The following is a 19412-nucleotide window of genomic DNA, read 5'->3' as shown; positions in this document are numbered from 1 at the left end:
TTTTTTATTCTCTCTGACTTGCCTAATTGTATAGTTTTAAACTTCATTGTGAAACTTACTAATTGGTGCCTTTTTAATTGCTCCAATATTACTTATGGTGAAATTACAGAATCACATCATAAGGGTATGTAAGACACTTTGACTGGTTCCAAGATACTTTTTTATGTATATACTTGTCTTTTGTTCAATGTATTTATCTCTTCATAATATGTTTTATAATTAATTTTGAGACTATTTATTCATTTATGTTAATTGCTTTCATTAGTTTTAAGTATACTAATGGATAGCATGAGGTGTTGTTTTGTGTGTCTAATATTGGTATTAAAGTTATTTATTTTTTATAGTTTTTAAGCTAACTTCTGTTTTCTATGCTAGATTATGTTTTTACATTCTATTAGTATAAGTATACTATTAGTTCTATTAATTTGTTCTATTAGTATAAATATCGCTCCTGAAGCAGGCCTGCCGGGTAAAAGATGGCTGTATCAGGCACTTTTATATCTGCTTATTCTACAATAAAGGCTTTTCAACAACCCTCCACTGTGTCTGCTTCATCGTCATCAATTCTATTAGGATTAGTGAACCTCTTACCCATCTATTTTTTAGGATAAAAATATTTGCAGGTAGCAGCTGATATACAGATAATTGTCATGATTAATTTAGGCCTGCAATTCAGCAAGCCTAAACTAATCCCCTCTTTTACTAAGGTGCGCTGACCGATTAGCGCACACTAAACGCTAACACGTCCATAGACCAACATGCACACGTTAGTGTTTAGCGCACGCTAAATTAATTAGTGCGTGTTAATTGGTTAGCGCACCTTAGTAAAAGAGGGCATAAATGGATAGTGTCATCTCAGTGACCACACTAACCCTCTAATCAGTTCCATTACCTATTGTATATGAAGAGTGACACTGACTAGACATATTCATTTAAATGATTGTGCCGACACTAAGGGCTCCTTTTACGAAGGTGCGCTAGGGCCTTAAAGCGTGGAATAGCGCATGCTAAATTGCCACGTGCGCTAGCCTCTACTGCCTCCTTTTAAGCAGGCGGTAATAATTTTGCTAGTGCGTGATTATTTTGTGCGTGCACTAAAACTTCTAGTGCACCTTCGTAAAAGGAGCCCTAAAATTAATACAGCCACTTTTCTGGCTGAAAATCTGTCTCTACATATTCTACAATGTTTTATTATTTAAAAAGCAGTTGCACTTGAAGTCAGTCTGCAGGTAAGGTCATTGCAATATTCTACAGAGAAAAGTATGACAATGTATAAGGTTTGTATAGAGACTTTATTACTCAAAAATATATTATAGAACAAAGTGACACATAACATTCTTTAACAGCATTGTATATTTATAATAATGTACAGTACACAGGCAAGAAATAGCTCTGACACATTGTACCCTGGGGGCGAACTTTGTCTCAAAGCTAAGATGTGGACAGAAAGGCCTCTGCCACACTCCGGGTTTAGAACATCTTGGTGAAGAAACTTGGGGCAAGGTCTGCAAAATGCTGCAACTCATCCATCCCGGAAACCAGCACTGTTGCTGGAAAGGTTCTAGGGCGTTCAGGGTCCTGACATTGAAAAATAAATAAAGAGTAACATGAGAAACCTTAACAATGGAATAAAAGTACTTGACCTGTGGATGAAAATGTGTCTGCTTGTTTTTTATACTGAACAATAGTAACGGTACTTTTAGACAGTGTATTAAGCTCTGGAATGCATTGCTAGAGGTTGTAGTAAAAGTGGTTAGTGTAGCTGGTTTTAAGAAAGGTTTGGACAAATTCCTGGAGGAAAAGTCCATAGTCTGTTATTAAGACAAGAGGGAAGCCTCTGCTTGCCCTGGATCAGTAGCATGGAATGTTGCTTCTCTTTGGGTTTTGGCCAGTAAGACTATTCTTATGTTCTTATTAGTTACATTACATTACATTAGTGATTTCTATTCCGTCGTTATCTTACGGTTTAAGGCAGATTACACAAGAATTGTCATGATGCTACGAAATACATTCAGTGGATTACATGAGAATTGTCATGATAGTAGTAAATGCCTAATGAGTGGTTTGAATATTTTATGATTTGCTATGTAGATAGTGTTGTGGGTGAAGCTTGGGGTGGGTCTGGTTCTGTTATAAAGGGTTAATTTATTTTTTAAAGAGTAGGGTTTTTGTTTCTGTGGTCGAGGATAGCAGTAACTAGTTTGGATTTACTTCTAAAAAATGAAAAAGAAAAACGGTACAGTTATAGCTTCCATCAATCTGGTAATACTTGTAAAAATTGGTCTACAAAAAGAAGGAATGAGAGTTAAAAGGCATTTCTGTGTTTCCAGGTTAAGCCCAACCAAGTTCATGTCTCCTTGACCTTTTATCATCATCTTTAACAGATCCATGTTATTTCTTTTCTGATATTACTGGCCTATCTCTCCTTGATTTCAGATTGGCATTTGTTGAATCTCACTGTGCAAGATATGCCCAGATTATGAGCAGAATTTTGGATCGCAGCTTCATACTACTCTTTCTGGTATATCTTTACATAAAGCTATATGTTAATGCATTCATGTGCTAATGCTATTTGCTGCTGAAGCCTTACCGTCCTGGAAATGTTTTTATGGGATTTTGTCTTTCCATCTTGTTGGATGAATTTGATACTGTTAATGTTATATTGTGTTTGTTCTGTCAAAACAAGTTTTAGTATTTTTAATATGTATGCATATAATTTTGTAAACCACATAGTATTTATGCAGTATATAAATTTTTAAATAAATAATAATAAAATAAAATATGACTTGGTTAAAGATTTTTGCATTTGGTAGGGGATGGTAGAGAGGGGATAGGTTTAATGGGTGTGCTGGAGGAACTTGTAACTGTCTTCATTCTATTTTGGCAATATTTTTCTTTGTCAATGTTTAGTAAATTGGCTCCATGGAGGCATGCTTTATTTCTGTTGACCTCAAATACATTGCATGCCACTTTGTACCCACAAACCAAAAAATACCATATGAAGGTAAAAATGATCTGCATTATTAATGATAATGAGCTAATAACAAACCTCTACAGGGTAGGCCGTGGTGGGTACATAACGAATAACAAAACCACATCTCCTCCTGTTGGACATATTTGACTCGCTGGCATGAACTGTCAGTCCGTCATGAATCTGAAGAGAAAGAAAAGAAGAATTATGAAGTAAAATGTTGGTGGGGAATAATATTTGTTGTAACTATGAGAAAGTGGTGACTTTAGTGGTCTACACGAAGTCAACTCTCTTTCTTTTGAGAAACCCACTGCCTTGCTGTAGGCCGGGTACAGATGGATACGATCCTGTATTTTAGTGCAAAATGGTCATATCAAATTGGAAAAAATCAGAACATGAAATGAAAGCGATCAAATAATTTGGCTAACCATAATTCTAATTAGCTTACTTTAATTGATAATTTCCTTTTCATATTCAAGATACACTATGAGCCAGATTCTGGAATTGGCACCAAAAAAGAGATTGGCACCTAAAGTTAGGCACCTATTCTATGACAATCACACTTAGTGGCACTTAACTTAAGGTGCCTGTAATGTAGACCAGGGTTTACTGTACCTAAGTCTTTCCATCCCTAAACATGCCTACTTTGGTGTTAGGCGCTACCTATCTTTTATAGAATCACACCTAAAAATATAGGTGCCTATCTCCCAATTCAATTTTATTTTTTTCAATTATACCTTGTTAAAGCTGTTTAGTGATGCCAATTTACTAATTAGGTGGTTCTTTTATTAAGATGTACTAGCCGATTTAGCATGCCATTATATTTTATTGACCTGTTAGCATTTAGCGCGCGCTAAATCGGCTAGCGCACCTTGGTAAAAGACCCCCTAAGTTAGGCAGCTAACTTTAGATGCTTATTTATTTAGGCACATAACTTTAGGCACATCTTATAGAATTTCCCCCTATCTTTCTCCAGCAAAGTCATGTCAAACAAGATAAATTGACAATAATTTAAAATTGCAAATACCTTCTATAGAATCTTTTGGGTTTACAAAAGTGATTCTGTTCATCAGACCATGAATATCACTAAATACAAATTCATTTTTTATGATCTTAAATCAGCATAATACTGGCTGATGGTAAGTTTCATTGCGGATAATTTATTCCATTGGTTGGCGATTCATTAATATAAATAAGAGCATAACAATTGCCATACTGGGACAGACCAAAGGTCCGTCAAGCTCAATATCCTATTTCCAACAGTGGCCAACCCAGGTCATGGGTTCCTGGTATTATCTAAGAGAGTATTTAGTCATATTAGTTATCATAAGTTTGATAAACATAGCTAATGTGACCTCTAGTTGCTTTCAGATAATGATTGCAAATTTAGATTTCTGAAGTATCTTATTAATTTATTATCTCTTCTATCATATGTTCTCAGTCTCTAACTTTAACAGTTGGTTGTCTACTGACCGACATCTGACCAGCTTTGAGTGGACATTCAACAGCCTTTTCTGCATCAACCAGGTGCCTTGGGATCTCTTGGTTGGAGGTTAGCATGTTCCCAGAGATGACGGCTATTTGATGCTCCAGAATGCCTTGCTTATGGCTTTCTACAAAGACAGGAGATTCAGATTTATTTACTTTCACACTTTGGTTTCCTTTGTCCTGCCTTCTTTCAAATACAATTTCACCAATGTTGAGGATAGGGCACTAGAAAGGGATAGGGGATGGGATTTGATATACAGCCTTTCTGGACTATAATCAAAGCGGTTTACATATTATATACAGGTACATATTTTGTACTTGGGGCAATGGAGGGTAAGTGACTTGCAAGATATATTAAGAATTTCATTATATTTTCTTTCAGAGAGGGTACAGTTGATCAGGTTCATTCTATTAATTCTTAGTTACATCTGTTGGAATAGCATTTTTCTAGATCTGTATGGAATGGGTGACAAAATTTAAATCTATTAACTACCATAGTATCCCCTAAAAATGTAATAATGTTCTTAAAGCTATCGTACCTGGAATAATCTGCAAAACTCCATTTTCTGTGTTGACTTCATCCAGGGCAAGCCATACCGAGGCCACAGGTCCTCCCTCAAATCCCCAGTATCTACGGAAAAGAAAAGATATCATTCACTGGATTGGTATCCTTCTGTTCTGCAAATTAAGATTATGACCGCCCACCTACAGAAATGATTCTTATCATACAATATCATTTAATGGAGAGGTTCTGATTTCGGGACTGGCCTATTGTAATTCTATAACCCTCAAATTTTAAATCTCCTTTAGAATTAGGTCTTGTCAGCTATCTATGCCATTGTATTTAGAGTGCTTGGTAGCAGTACAGAGATAATGACTATGCACCTATGGTTTGATGGACCAATTTGCTGTTATTTTTCTATGAAGTAAGTGACACCATGTGAAATTAACTTATTCCTAGTAGTGCCATCTATTTTTGATTATCACAAGGATGACTTTGAGTCAGTACTATGGCTTCAGTTACAGAAAGCCAAGAAGCTTCTACTTGCAAATAATGTCTGGTAGCACTATAGAAATAGTAAATAGTAGTAAGATTATGTCTTGACCATTTTATTCTGAATGTACTTACAAAAATATTTCATGTGATAAGAACATAATTATTAGATCATGCATTTTCTTACTTGATATCTTGGTGCCAGGCTACATAAGGAGCTATGTTGTCAGCATGAGGAACCTCAGAAGATGGGTATTTGCAGATAAATCTTGAATCCAATAGAATAACGTTGGGTCCCAAGATGGCTGTCATAGTTTGCAGTAGTAGAGGATGAGCTGCTAAATTCATGACCCATTCATGCTCTAAGTGAATGTTATGTAGGTTGTACTGAGTGTATTCTTTCCCTACAAAATATTTAAGTAAATCATTTATTGTTAATAAGGCAAAAAGAAAATTATTTATTTAATAGAAAATTTATAATATGGTTTCTATAGCATTTTAAATAATAAGAAATACAGCTTATTTTCTAGAAGAGATAACAATATTTTTCTAATTAAATTGCTATATCTGAAAGCATAGACCTTTAATGAAAACTAAACACATTTTGTAAATTCAGGCAAGTTGACCTCCAGACAGGTGACTATAATTCCCCCCACCCCAATCACTTCTCCAAACCCCAGGTTGAAATGAGATATTATCTGAGAATTATTGTATGGGTTCCTGAAAATAACCTAAAGGATTACCAGAATACATCTCCTTTAAACTCTGCATGCTGAATCATATATGTATAATAAGTAGCTTCTCTAAAATCTCTACTTATACGTGCATGATGATTCTTACATGTACGTACTACACCAAGTTGATACTAAGAAATCTACCTTAAAGGAGGAAAAGATCTCAGATTTTACCACATAGGGAACATATATGTTTTCTCCCTATAATGTTGTGGCATATGGTTTCTTTCATTGATCAAAAACCTCCTGTGAAATACTAATATTTAATTTTTTATTTTATCATGATAAAAAATTAAATATTAGTATTTCACAGGAGGTTTTTGATCAATGAAAGAAACCATATGCCACAACATTATAGGGAGAAAACATATATGTTCCCTATGTGGTAAAATCTGAGATCTTTTCCTCCTTTAAGGTAGATTTCTTAGTATCAACTTGGTGTAGTACGTATTTTGATTTTGTTGATATACATCTTCCACTATCCTGCTTTGATTCTTACATGTAAATACATTTTATGTATGAAAATGACACATAACTCTTCTAAAATAGCTCCTCTGGGTAAATATTGCACTGCAAAATAGGCAACTATAACTCCATAATGATAAGTTTTCATAGACAGTTATGCATATATTTTATATATATTAAGGGTCACTGAAAATCCACATCGGTCTATCTATGAGTCTAAACTTATGTGGTCCCTGCACAGCTGACCATTGAGCTCTATGTTACTATGATCTTTGAAAACTTACCAAATTCCTCCTCCAGTTTTTCAAAAGCTCTTTTTGCATCCTCCAGCTCTTCTTTGTCTAGGACAGATATCTCTGTGAGGAAACCCTGGGTATCATAGCGCAACTTCATCTGGTCAGAACTGATCTTCATTGTAGAGAATGAAATTTATGATGGACTCTTTAGCTTATTTATGCTGCTTATCTTTCTACTGTTTTTCTCTCCTTTTGATGAAGAACCTTATATACAACTTCAGCACTAATTTCCCTGCCTCCTTTTGAGTGACTCAGTTCCCTGGATATTTTGATTTCATCTTAACTTTCTTCCTTCAGGCATGCAAAATATATTATTAAGTGACACTGATGGGAGGTGGTGTCGAATCTTGCATTTCATAATCCTGAAACTTTTTACCTCTCGTGCTGTGACGTTAAAGCAGGAATTCCCATTATAAAAAATACCTCCTTCTAATAAAAGATTTCTATATTTAGATTTTACATGAAAATTAATGAAGTAATTAACTTTGAGGAAATTCTGAAATAGCTATTACAAAACTATAAATGTCATTAAAAAAAAAAAGGTTAGAGGTGAGAAGTTTTATTGCTGACCTACAAGTGTGTTCATTCTGCTGCCCCTCAATATCTCTCCTCGCTTTTCTCTCCTTATACACCTCCCAGAGATTTCCGTTACTCAGATAAGTCACCCTTTTCTTCCACTGCCAATTCCAGACTTCGTTCCTTTCATCTAGCTGCCCCCTATGCCTGGAATAAATTACCTCAGTTTGTTCATCAAGCCCCTTCCCTTCCCTTGTTTAAAAGCAGACTGAAAACCCACCTTTTTTATATAGCTTTCAATCCTTAACCCTACTCCTCTGCCCTCCAACCCCGCCAGCTGATTAACCTTTCCCCTTAACTGTATCCTTGGCATCCTGTTTGTCTGTCTTGCCTGTTTAGATTGTAAGCTCAGGCAATTGTAAGCAGTGACTGTTTTCTTACTCTTTGTGACTCTGTGCAGCGCTGCGTGCATCTGGTAGCGCTATAGAAATAATTAATAGTAGTATTTATTTATTTATTTTAAAATTTATATACCGCATAAATATGTGGTTTACAAAATTACATGCATACTTATTAAAAATATTAAAAAATGTTTCGAGAGAACAAACACAATAAAACATTAATAGTCGCTTTATTGAATTCAATCAGTTTTATTGAATGTTAATAACATAACAATGCAACTGAAAGTAAAGTAATATTCCAAGACAAATCAACAATAAAGTAATATAGTCCAATAGCTCCTGTACATTTAGTATAGCATTAAACATAGATAAGCATGTCATATTGCAAACATGTATAAACGGTATGTACCCAAATGAGTACTATAAAGCACATTGACAATTAGCCTTCTAACATGCAATACATGGCTGACTAGATATACGAAATAGAATATCAGATTAGTGCATAAATAGTAGTATTATGAACTATCTCTTTGGCAGTAAGATAACAAAGGTGCCCATATTTTATGATAAGTAGACAATGAATTGGTGCAATCTGCAGCCACACACTCATATTTAGAGTAAATACAGTGTTCCACCAGATGTTATGATCAAGTACTGAGAAGTCTTTCCACGACAAAAGAATTGATTTAATTGCTGTAAGCAACATCAACTTCAGTAGTCTAGACTCAAATTTATCTAATGATCTCTGTATGGCTAAATCACCAAACATCACAATCGAGTAAGATAAGGATATATCAATAGGTAATATCTCACAAATGGTACTCCAGATAGTGGTCCAAAAATGTTGTAGAATTGGGCACTGAAAAAGCATGTGGTGCAAAGTACCTACTCCAGTCAAGCAGGACCAGCATTTGTTAGAAATTGAGGGTTGCAACTTTGAAAGTTTAACTGGAGTCCAGTACGCTCTATGATAGAGAAAGAGTACCGTCTTTTGAATAATGGCCGATTTCAGGGCTTTAAAGGAGGACAACCAATGGATTTCCCAATCCGACATATCCAGTTCCAAAGTGGAATCCTGTGCCCATAAGTCTCTTAGAGTTTCTGAGAAAGTAAATTTATCATGATGAAGGAGTTTATACTAGTTTGAAGCCTAACCAGGAAGTAAAGTGAAAGTATTAATCCATTTTAGAATGGTAGGTGGGTCTGCTGAAAGCGTAGATCTTTGGAGATAATACCGGATACTATGTCTTAATTGTAGCCATTGAAAGTAATGAGTTGATGTCAAACCATATGTGGTAGATAGAGTATTGTAATCCAGGAATGAGTTTCCACTCATTAGGTGATTGAGTAACCATATGCCAACTCTTCGCCAGGATTTCCACTCGATATATTGACCCTGTATTTTTATATGAGGATTACGCCAAACTGAAGAGTACAGCGTCTCATTCCATTTCAATGGAGCAAGTGAGTCAACTACAAGAAGTGCTTCTTTGGTAGAGGAGAGAACACGGTTGAGTCTGGTAGTTTCATCAGGAAAAGTGAAGGGATGAAATTTCAAAGTCATCTTACCAAATAGACTGCGCTCCAGTTGCACCCAGGCGGGAAGTTGAGAAACAGTATGTTCCTTCAGCCAGTAAGAGCCCTGCCTACACAAAAAGGCTATGTGATATTCGTACAGGCTAGGAAAATTAACTCCACCATTTTCTTTATTACATTTGAGTTTGGCCAAGGCTATGCGCGGGGTTTTATTATTCCAGAGGTAGCGAGTCAATGAGGCTTCAAACTTTTTATAGATGGAGTGTGAGAAAAGAAAAGGTATCATGGACAATACATAAGTAATCTTAGGCAACAACACCATTTTTATTGAGTCCAGTCTGCCCCACCAAGATAGTTTGAGAGGTGACCATCTTCCTGTTGTATCAGAGATGATTTGAGATATATAATCCACGTTGAATAACTGAATTTCTTCAAGTGTTGATCCAAAATAAACACCCAAATATTTCAGTTTAGTCTGAGTGTATTTGAGATGAAGACTCTTAATTATATCAGAACAAGGAGGGCCAGATAGCGGCATGACCTCTACACGATCAAAAGCTTTCTCTGCGTCTAATGCCAGAGTCACCAGTGATGTCATATATGAAGAAGCTTGGGAAATGATATGTGTGAAAAGTCTTGTGTTATCGCTTGCCAAATGGCCTTTCATGAAACCAATTTGATCTGTATGAATTATGTTAGGCAAAACATGTTGAAGTTTGGTAGCCAAGAGATTCGCAAAGAGTTTAGCGTCCACATTTATCAAAGACAACGGACGGTAATTTTGGACATTCAACGGATCTTTATCTGGTTTCAATAATACAATGATTATGGCTTCTGTAATGGTTCCCTGTGCAGAGCCCTTGTCAATGAGGTGGAGTATGTAATTCAATAGCATGGGAAGTAGTGTTACTTGAAACGCTGAATAAAACTCCATAGTGAGACCATCAGGACCCGGTGATTTGTTCTTTGCCATGGAATGTAATGCTTCTTTAAGGTGTTCTAGTTCAATAGGCACTGTGAGGATCTTTTTATCAGTGTCATCGAGTTTGGGTCCATCTAGCTGATGCAGATAAGACTGAATAGAAGACATAAGCGGATTTTCGGTTGTATATAGGTCAATATAGAATGATCTAAACAGATTAGAAATATTGTCCCTGTCAAAAACAGTCTCTCCTGAGGGTGTGCGTATGGCAGGGATAGATGTTTTCAATAGTCGCATTATTAAAACCTTTTTTAAAATTATTCCAATAAGATGGAAAAACAAATCCCATAAAAACATTTACAGGACGGTAAGGCTTCCACAGCAAATAGTAGTAGTAGTAGTAGTAGTATAAGAAAAGCAAGTCAGTTAACAGAGTGCATGCATAATTTGAATATTTATGACAATTAAAACTAGTGGACTGTATTTTTATGTAATTGCCCCATCTGATTTATACAGGTTCTTTTTTCCTGTTTTAAGAAGTAAGTTATTAAAAACAATGATATTTCTTTTATTACTTTGCCAGCAGTCCCATGAGCTTGACATACAGGGTTTCATTCATAAAAAGAGTAATTATCACTAGTAAAATCGACGAGGGGCTGCTGAAAAGTTCTCAGCCCAACCAACAAAGTTGGGGCAGTCTCCATTGAGGGCAATACACTTAGAGGGGCATAATCAAAAAGTATGTCTAAGTTTGTTTTGGTTTTAATTCGCTAGTCGCCCAAAATTGGACATGTCAAAAGTCCATTCTTGAAAAAATATGTCTAAAAGATTTCTTTTTTAGAGAATCGTCTACTTCTACGTCCAGCCGTCGTCCTGACCACTAATTCATGTATCTTTATATCCCATTCTCCTTCAAAATTTTGTCCAAGTCAAAAACGCCTAGAACAAGACCTTTTGGATGTGGGCGGAGTCAGCAAAGTAATGGACTAGACACCCAGACATGGCAACAGAGTAGTGGGGCACCTTACAGGGCACTGCTGTGAACTCCACAAAAAGGATGCCGCATAAACATCTCACCACAACTCCCTTATAGGTCATACTGAGCCTCCAAACCCCTCCATAAAAAAACCACCTACTAGGCCCACATATCTACCACCCCAATAGCCCTTATGGCTGCAGGTGTCACCTATATGGCAGTATAATAGGGTTTGGGGAGGTTTTGGGGGTGCACATGTTTCACCATGAATGCAGTAGTTAGAGTGGCTTATGGGCCTGGGTCCAACTCTCTATGGTTCACTAGCCCACTCCCCAGATTGCTTAAGCCACCTCTGTGCAGCTCTACTAGGCTTTCCTATGCCAGGTGCTGATGTTCTGGAGGCAGGTATGTACGTTTTTATTCTGATTTTTATGGTATTGTGGGGGGGGGGGGGGGGGGAAGTCAGTGATCACTGAGGCAGTGTATGGAGGTCTGTATTTTGTGTCCGCAATGGTTATCTGGTCACTTTGGATATCTTCTGGGCACTTAGACCTGTTTTTAGATCGCCTAAATCACTACATAAAATTCTGTCTAGGCATTCTCGTTAAACTTTTGGTTATACTTGGCAGTAAAGCTAAGTCTATGTCAGCCCACCCAAATCCCACCCTCACCACTCCTCCTAAAATGCCCCTTTCAGCTCTGGACATACAGCGGCACTAAAAAGGCCTAAGCTGTTTTTAGATACGTCTAAAACCTGTTTCGATTATCGGCACTTGGCCGACCTGCCTTTTTGATTGTCCAAGTGCTGATTTAGGAAGGATTATAGACGTATTTCCGCTTCGATTATGTGCACCCTAGTCTAGTAATTTTCCACTTTTTCATTCCGTCGGAAAAATACAGAATAAAAAAAGTGGAACATCACTGGACTATGGGCTCCTTTTACGAAGGTGCGCTAGGGTTTTTAGCGCACGCACAAAATTGCCGCATGCTATAGCACGTGGTAGCCGAAAATCTACCGCCTCCTAGTGCGCTCGGGAATTTAACACGCGCTATTGCGTGCGCTAAGGCCCTAGCACACTTTTGTAAAAGGAGCCCTATGTGTATAGCCCTCAATGGAGACTGCCTCAACTTTGTTGGTTGGGCTAAGAACTTTTCAGTTGCCCCTCGTGCTAGTGAAGGAGTTGCTTGGTGATTAGAGCACTGGATTCAGAACTAGGGAAGCCAGGGTTCAAATCACTCTAGCATTCCTTATCTCAGTCAAGTCACTCCACTCTCCACTGCCTCAATTACAAAACTAATGTGCGGAATAGAAATCACTAATGTAATGTAATCATTTACTAACTTTTGTAAAAGCACTTTATTTAATGTAAGCTCCATTATTCATAATATGGTCCATTTAGTAAGTAAAGTACATAACCTATAGGTATATGAATGTGCATTAAAATGTTATATAGTAGGTTAGCACAGAGGTTGGCAACCCCTGGTCCTTGTGGACCGCAACCCAGTCAGATTTTCGGGATTTTCCCAATGAATATGCATTGTATCTATTTGCATGCACTACCTCTTATAAATACAGCCACTGACCGATGGAAAATCTAATAATGTTGATATATGTGAGGAATGTCTAGAACTAGGAAAGTTAAAATGTTCTACCAAATAACTGGGAGCCAGACCATATAAAACTTTGTAACACAAACATTCAAACTTAAAAAAAACCTCTGGCCTCAAAAGGAAGCCAATTTAATTCCATGCAATAAGGCTTTACAGGGTCCTTTTACTAAGGCATGCTACATAGCGCACACTAAACGCTAATGTGTCCATAGACTATAATGGACGTGTTAGTGTTTAGCGTATGGTAAAACGGATAGCGTGCCTTAGTAAAAGGACCCCTATATGATCTGTTTTTAACAGTTTAAAAATCAAATGAACTGCTGTATTTTGTATCAGTTGAAGTCGATAAAATTATTTACAGTAACCTGCCAGGTGAACAGTATTACAGTAATCTAAAGTACTTAAAATGAATGACTGATCCAGTAATCTAAAGGGGTTATCATTAAAATAAGGCCTGATCACACGAAGCATATTCGAACTAAAGCATCAACCTGTTTAGTCATACAATAGATTCCTATCAAGACAAACTCCCAATATCTTGATAGTTGAAACAATAGGGTAAGAAATTCCATTCAGACCCACGCTCTCTTCATTGCATTTGGATGGAGTAGCCATGCGTTTAGAACAGGTTCTACATTGAAAGATACTGTTCAAAAATTCCATTGAAACTAAGGGCTCCTTTTACTTTAAAAATAGGTTAACAAAATTTTGTGGAGATTTGGTTAGAATTTTTCCAGATGTCTCTAGGGCTATGCAATTAAAAAGGAAAGAATTTCTGAAATTAAAAATTAGAGTTTAGCTCTAGAGGCATCCTTGTATTTAAAATTTCCATGGAAATGTCTTGTTAAGTTACAAGACATTGAATACGTTTTTTGGGATCCCTTTCAATTACAACAATTTTTAATTGCGCGAGAACAGAAATGAGTTAATAATAAAGAGCTTTAAGTTTCACTACTGAGGAATAAGAGGTTATAATTAATGAATCCCTATTAGAGTAAGGAATGGTTTAAGATTTGCGAGGGTGAATCGTGAATTATTTCTTTAGTTCTTTCCTTATAAGTTGTTTATTTGAAATTGTATCATGTCTCCCCGTTTTTTGTTTTTTTATTTTTTTGTGGGCTTAGAAAGGAATTTTGTATGAATGATTAAGTACTGTTAATATTTAAGAAAGATCCTTTTTTTCTTTGTATCGTCTGATATTGTAATTGTTAAATTTATAAATAAAAAAAAAAAGAAACTAAGGGCTCCTTTTACAAAGGTGCGTTAGGGCCTTAGCGCACGGAATAGCACACGCTAAAATGCCAAGCATGCTAGCCGCTACCACCTCTTCTTGAGAAGGTGGTAGTTTTTCGGCTAGCGCACGCTATAGCATGCGCTAATCCAGTGCGTGCGCTAGAAACACTAGCGCGCCTTTGTAAAAGGAGCCCTAAGACATTCTAATCTAGATGTCTCTATTATGATTTGTGTGCCTTTTCTCAAATCTGCCTGTATATGTTCTACGTTTATAATAACGCTAACTAACCCCCTCTTTTACTAAGGCGTTCTAGCTGATTTAGCACGCACTAATTGATTTAGCGCACACTAATTAATTAGCATGCGCTAAATGCTAATGCGCACATTATATTCTATGGACACATTAGCATTTAGTGCATGCTAAATCAGTTAGTAAAAGGACCCCTATGTGAGCCTCCGTCTAGGAGGATCAACTGTGTTAAAAAGAGTTTCATACAAAAACTCCTACAATGAGATCATTCACTTGTGTTCACAAGAATTCTTTTTACCAAGACCCTCTCTTACCAAAAACAATTTCTCCAATTTGTCTTATGATTATTCCTTTAGATCTAGAAGCATTTCCTACTTGAAATATATTTCTAATTAGTTCTAACATTAATTTCTTAATGCTATGAGACTGGCACTTATTTATTCAACTGTTAGGTATTTACCAAAGGTTTTAACCTGCATTATGTAAAGTAGCAGTGATTTGCACATATTTAGTATCACCTAATAAATATTGACTTATCAACATGTCCTTATGTAATATAAAGAGAGGAGTGCAGGGTAGGTGGGAAGAATAGAATCTATCATCAGTTGGAAATTCCTCCTAACTGCTGCATGGTTTCACATCAGGAGTTTCCAGGTTACATTACAGAGTAAATATGTTACAAGTCCTTAACCTGAATGTCTAAGCTTAGTACCTAATTAACTTGTGAACCATTCAGATGCTATGCTAATAGGCAATATATTTTATGTATTTATTCAATTTTCTATGATGTTCTCCCAGGGGAGCTCTGAATGGTTTATCTGAATTTATTCAGTTACTCAAGCATATTTCCCTGTCTGTTCTGGTGGGCTCAAAATCTATCTAATGTATCTGGGGCAATGTCATAACATAGCAACCAGCTTATATACCGCAGGACCATGAAGTTCTATGCGGTTTACAAAAAGTAGGATGTACAATTAGTTGGAAAAATTAGTTACCCAAATATTTGGCAAATGAGTATGTTTTTAAATGCCTCCTAAATTCCAAATAATCAAATCCTTGCCCCATAAAGCTGCCCGGTAAGACAAAAGATGTTGGTGATTTTTTTTTTTTAAGTTTACAACCTTTTACGGGTGAAAATAAAAAATTCATTTGTGAACTTCTCCAGGGTTGCAAGGAGCAGTGTGGGTCTGAATTCACAACCTCTGTGTGCTGAGGCTGTAGATTTAATCACTGCGCCACACCCTCCCTTTATGAGCTTGAACTTCTTTTTGTGGGATGACAATTGCAGATAAAAGCACATGGCTTGTCTGGACGTATCATTTAAAAAAAATGTATTTAATTGCTTATATAATTCTTGCCAACCTGAAAGCTATTGAAATAATTGGACCAATTTCTATGATGATAGCAGTTATGTGGCCTATATTAAAGAGCGAAAACGAAAATCTCTGTGGAAATGGTGATATTCAATATGCAGGCTTTATTTAAAAATGTACAATTGGATAATCCACATAAAATATATCTAGGACCTAAACCATTAAGAGATGTGGACCCAACATAGTCTGTGTTTCAACAATGCTGTCTTCCTCAGTGGTCCCTAAAAGTCCTGATATGAAAACATGTAGATTAAACACTGAAAGCAATACTGAATCGTAACTCTGCACTTTTGAGGAATCCTCACCCGTTATAATATTTCTAGCACCTTTACTACTAAACTAAACTAAATCTTGGGTTTATATACCGCGCTATCTCCACATTTGTGGAGCTCGGCACGGTTTACAAGAATTGTAATGAGAAAGGAACTCCAAGGGAGGGATGGGTGAAGATCGGAGAGGGGAGAATGTTAGCGGGCTGGGATGTCAGAAGAGGAGGGAGTGTTAGGTTTTTGAGAAAAGCCAGGTTTTCAGATGTTTACGGAAGGGTTAGAGGGCACTCAGGTTCCAAAGAGGGGAGGCAAGGCTATTCCAGAGCTCGATGAATCTGAAGAGGAGGGAGGTCCCCAGTTTTCCTGGGTGGGAAATGTCTTTTAGTGAGGGGAAGGATAATTTTAGTTTTTGGGTAGGTCTGGTGGTATTAAGATTTGAGGAATTCCAGGAGAGTGAAATTAATGGAGGAAGGATGCCGTGGAGGATCTTGAAAGTTAGGCAGATGCACTACTACTACTACAAATCGCCAGGTCCGGACGGCATTCACCCAAGGGTACTCAAGGAACTAAGGAACGTAATAGCAGAGCCACTTCGCCAAATATGTAACCTATCCTTAAAGACTGGAGAGATCCCGGAGGATTGGAAAATTGCAAATGTCACACCCATCTTCAAGAAGGGTTCAAGGGGGGACCCGGGGAACTACAGGCCGGTGAGCTTGACCTCGGTCCCGGGAAAAATGATGGAAGCACTGATTAAGGACAGTATCTGTGAACACATAGAAAACAATGGACAGCTAAAGTCGAGCCAGCACGGCTTCTGCAAGGGTAGGTCATGCCTCACAAACTTATTGTACTTCTTTGAGGGAGTAAATAGACAGGTGGATAGGGGGGAATCCATTGACATCATTTACCTTGACTTTCAAAAAGCCTTTGACAAGGTACCGCACGAAAGATTGCTTAAAAAACTGTGGAGACACGGGGTGCAAGGGGAGGTCCACCGATGGATCAAAAACTGGCTGGCAGACAGGAAACAGAGGGTTGGAGTGAAGGGCCATTACTCAGACTGGCATGGGGTCACGAGCGGAGTTCCGCAGGGGTCGGTGCTGGGACCGCTCCTGTTCAATATATTTATTAATGACCTGGAGGTGGGAACAAATTGCGAAGTTATTAAATTTGCGGATGACACCAAACTCTACCGCAGGGTTGAAACCATGGAAGACTGCGAAGATCTGCAAAGGGACCTAACGACGCTAGAAGAATGGGCCAAAAAATGGCAAATGAACTTTAATGTAGGGAAATGCAAGGTCATGCATGTAGGGAAAAAGAACCCGATGTTCAGCTACAAAATGGGAGGATCACTGCTAGGGGTAAGTAACCTTGAAAGAGACCTGGGAGTGATGGTGGACACGTCTTTAAAGGCGTCGGCACAGTGCGCCACAGCCTCAAGAAAAGCAAACAAAATGTTGGGTATCATTAAGAAGGGTATCACGACCAGGACAAAGGAGGTCATCCTGCCACTGTATCGTGCGATGGTGCGACCGCATCTGGAGTACTGTGTCCAATATTGGTCGCCATACCTCAAAAAGGACATGGCGGTACTTGAGGGAGTCCAGAGAAGAGCAACTAAACTGATAAGAGGTATGGAAAACCTCTCATATACTGACAGACTGAAAAAGCTGGGGCTGTTCTCCCTGGAAAAGCGAAGACTTAGAGGAGACATGATAGAAACCTTCAAGATCCTGAAGGGTATAGAAAAAGTAGACAGGGACAGATTTTTCAGATTACGGGGAACCACAAGTACAAGGGGGCACTCGGAAAAATTAAAAGGAGACAGGTTTAAAACAAATGCCAGAAAGTTCTTTTTCACCCAGAGGGTGGTGGACACATGGAACGCGCTCCCGGAGGCTGTGATAGGCCGGAGCACGTTACAAGGCTTCAAAGAAGGTTTGGATAGGTTCCTAGAGGATAAAGGAATTGAAGGGTACAGATAAGAGTAGCGGTAGGTTATAGGGATAGTCTGGGACCATTGCTCAGGCAATGGGCCTGATGGGCCGCCGCGGGAGCGGACCGCTGGGCGAGATGGACCTCTGGTCTGCCTCAGCGGAGGCAACTTCTTATGTTCTTATGTTCTTATGTACTACTATTATTTATCACTTATGTAGCGCAGAAAGGTGTACTCAGTGCTGTACATTTTGATATTTTATAGACGGTCCCTACTCGGAAGAGCTTACAATCTAACTTGGACAGAAAGACATGACATATAGGGTTGGGGATGCAGAACCCAAGGTGAGAGGAGTTAGGAGTTGAAAGCACTCTCAAAGAGGTGGACTTTTAACTGGGCTTTTAACTCCTATTTAAATGCAGATGACATACGGATTTTATGTACATTAGATCCCAGAAACCCATCACATATCACATCCATAAATATCAACTTAAACTACCTGACCGCCTGGTTTACTGAAAAGAGATTGAATCTAAATCCAGATAAATCAAAAATATTACTTTTCTCTAAGAAACCAGTCACGAAACTTGTCTCACCAATTTTACTCTCCTCTACCACGTGTTCCCATGACAACAACCACTATAATACTAGGAGTCAATCTAGACCCAGCACTCTCCTTTATACCTCAGATATCATCAGTCATCAAAAGATCATTCTACAAGTAGAGAATGTCATGGTTACTGTTAGCCACAGGTAGCTGCGGGTAACCTACCAGAAAGGGGAGGAAAAAAACTGGTTGCTGCGGGTACAGGGACAAAGCTGTGAAGCGGTGAATGGCCTTGTCTCTGCAGTTAAGTATCTTGTGTGCGTTGCCTCACTTCTCACCCCTCCCGGTTAGCAGCCTCTGTTGACTAATGAGGAATGTTCTAGCCAAAATGTGGAATGTTCTAGCCAAAAATGTGGGCACCTATGTACTTATTTGCCCATTCTTATATAGAAAAAAAGCACAATTCTCAGAACGTGCCCAGGACAATGATTCCTGTAGAACTATATTGGCCTTAATGGAACTGGATCCCTTTTCATAAATGGCCTTAAAACATTTGTAACCAGCAGAGTGCAAAGGTACCAAAGTGGGGTTACATAAGAACATGAGTTGCCACTCTGGAACTGACCAAAAGTCCATTGAACCCAGTACCCTGATTCTAACAGTGGCCAATCTAATCCACAAAGAGTAGAACAGATCCCAAAAGAGTAGAACAGATTTTATGCTTCTATCCTAGAAACAAACAGTAGGTTTCTCGAGTTATTATTTATTTATTTATTTATTAGAAAATTTATATACTGCATACAACAATGCGGTTTATATATCACATACATAAAATCTTATTTCCCTGTGATTTCCACATATAACATAGATATAACTAGACAACATCAT

The 19412-nt window shown here is 37.8% G+C and overlaps 1 protein-coding gene across 1 annotated transcript; it reads right to left on the bottom strand.

Annotated features, from left to right (window-relative positions):
- Positions 1-1275: 1275 nt before the first annotated feature.
- Positions 1276-7113, bottom strand: LOC117361184 (probable alpha-ketoglutarate-dependent hypophosphite dioxygenase). Its single transcript, XM_033946182.1, has 6 exons — positions 6937-7113; positions 5641-5857; positions 4999-5090; positions 4445-4584; positions 3050-3154; positions 1276-1578 (listed from the first exon to the last, which is right to left on the bottom strand). Exons 1-6 carry the CDS (start codon positions 7064-7066, stop codon positions 1471-1473), a joined length of 792 nt encoding a protein of 263 aa, XP_033802073.1. The 5' UTR covers positions 7067-7113; the 3' UTR covers positions 1276-1470.
- Positions 7114-19412: the final 12299 nt, after the last annotated feature.

Source organism: Geotrypetes seraphini, chromosome 5 (genome assembly GCF_902459505.1).
Source record: "Geotrypetes seraphini chromosome 5, aGeoSer1.1, whole genome shotgun sequence".
Lineage (NCBI taxonomy): Eukaryota > Metazoa > Chordata > Amphibia > Gymnophiona > Dermophiidae > Geotrypetes > Geotrypetes seraphini.
This window is presented reverse-complemented; position numbering and strand designations above follow the sequence as displayed.

Bases quoted from the DNA above. Each gene is read 5' to 3' on its own strand.
- LOC117361184 (XM_033946182.1), bottom strand. From the start codon at position 7,066: ATGAAGATCAGTTCTGACCAGATGAAGTTGCGCTATGATACCCAGGGT. The intron at 4,585-4,998 runs GTACGATAGCTT...CTGTCTTTGTAG, and splicing joins AGTTTTGCAGATTATTCCAG to AAAGCCATAAGCAAGGCATT. The intron at 1,579-3,049 runs GTTTGTTATTAG...TTTCAATGTCAG, and splicing joins CCACGGCCTACCCTGTAGAG to GACCCTGAACGCCCTAGAAC.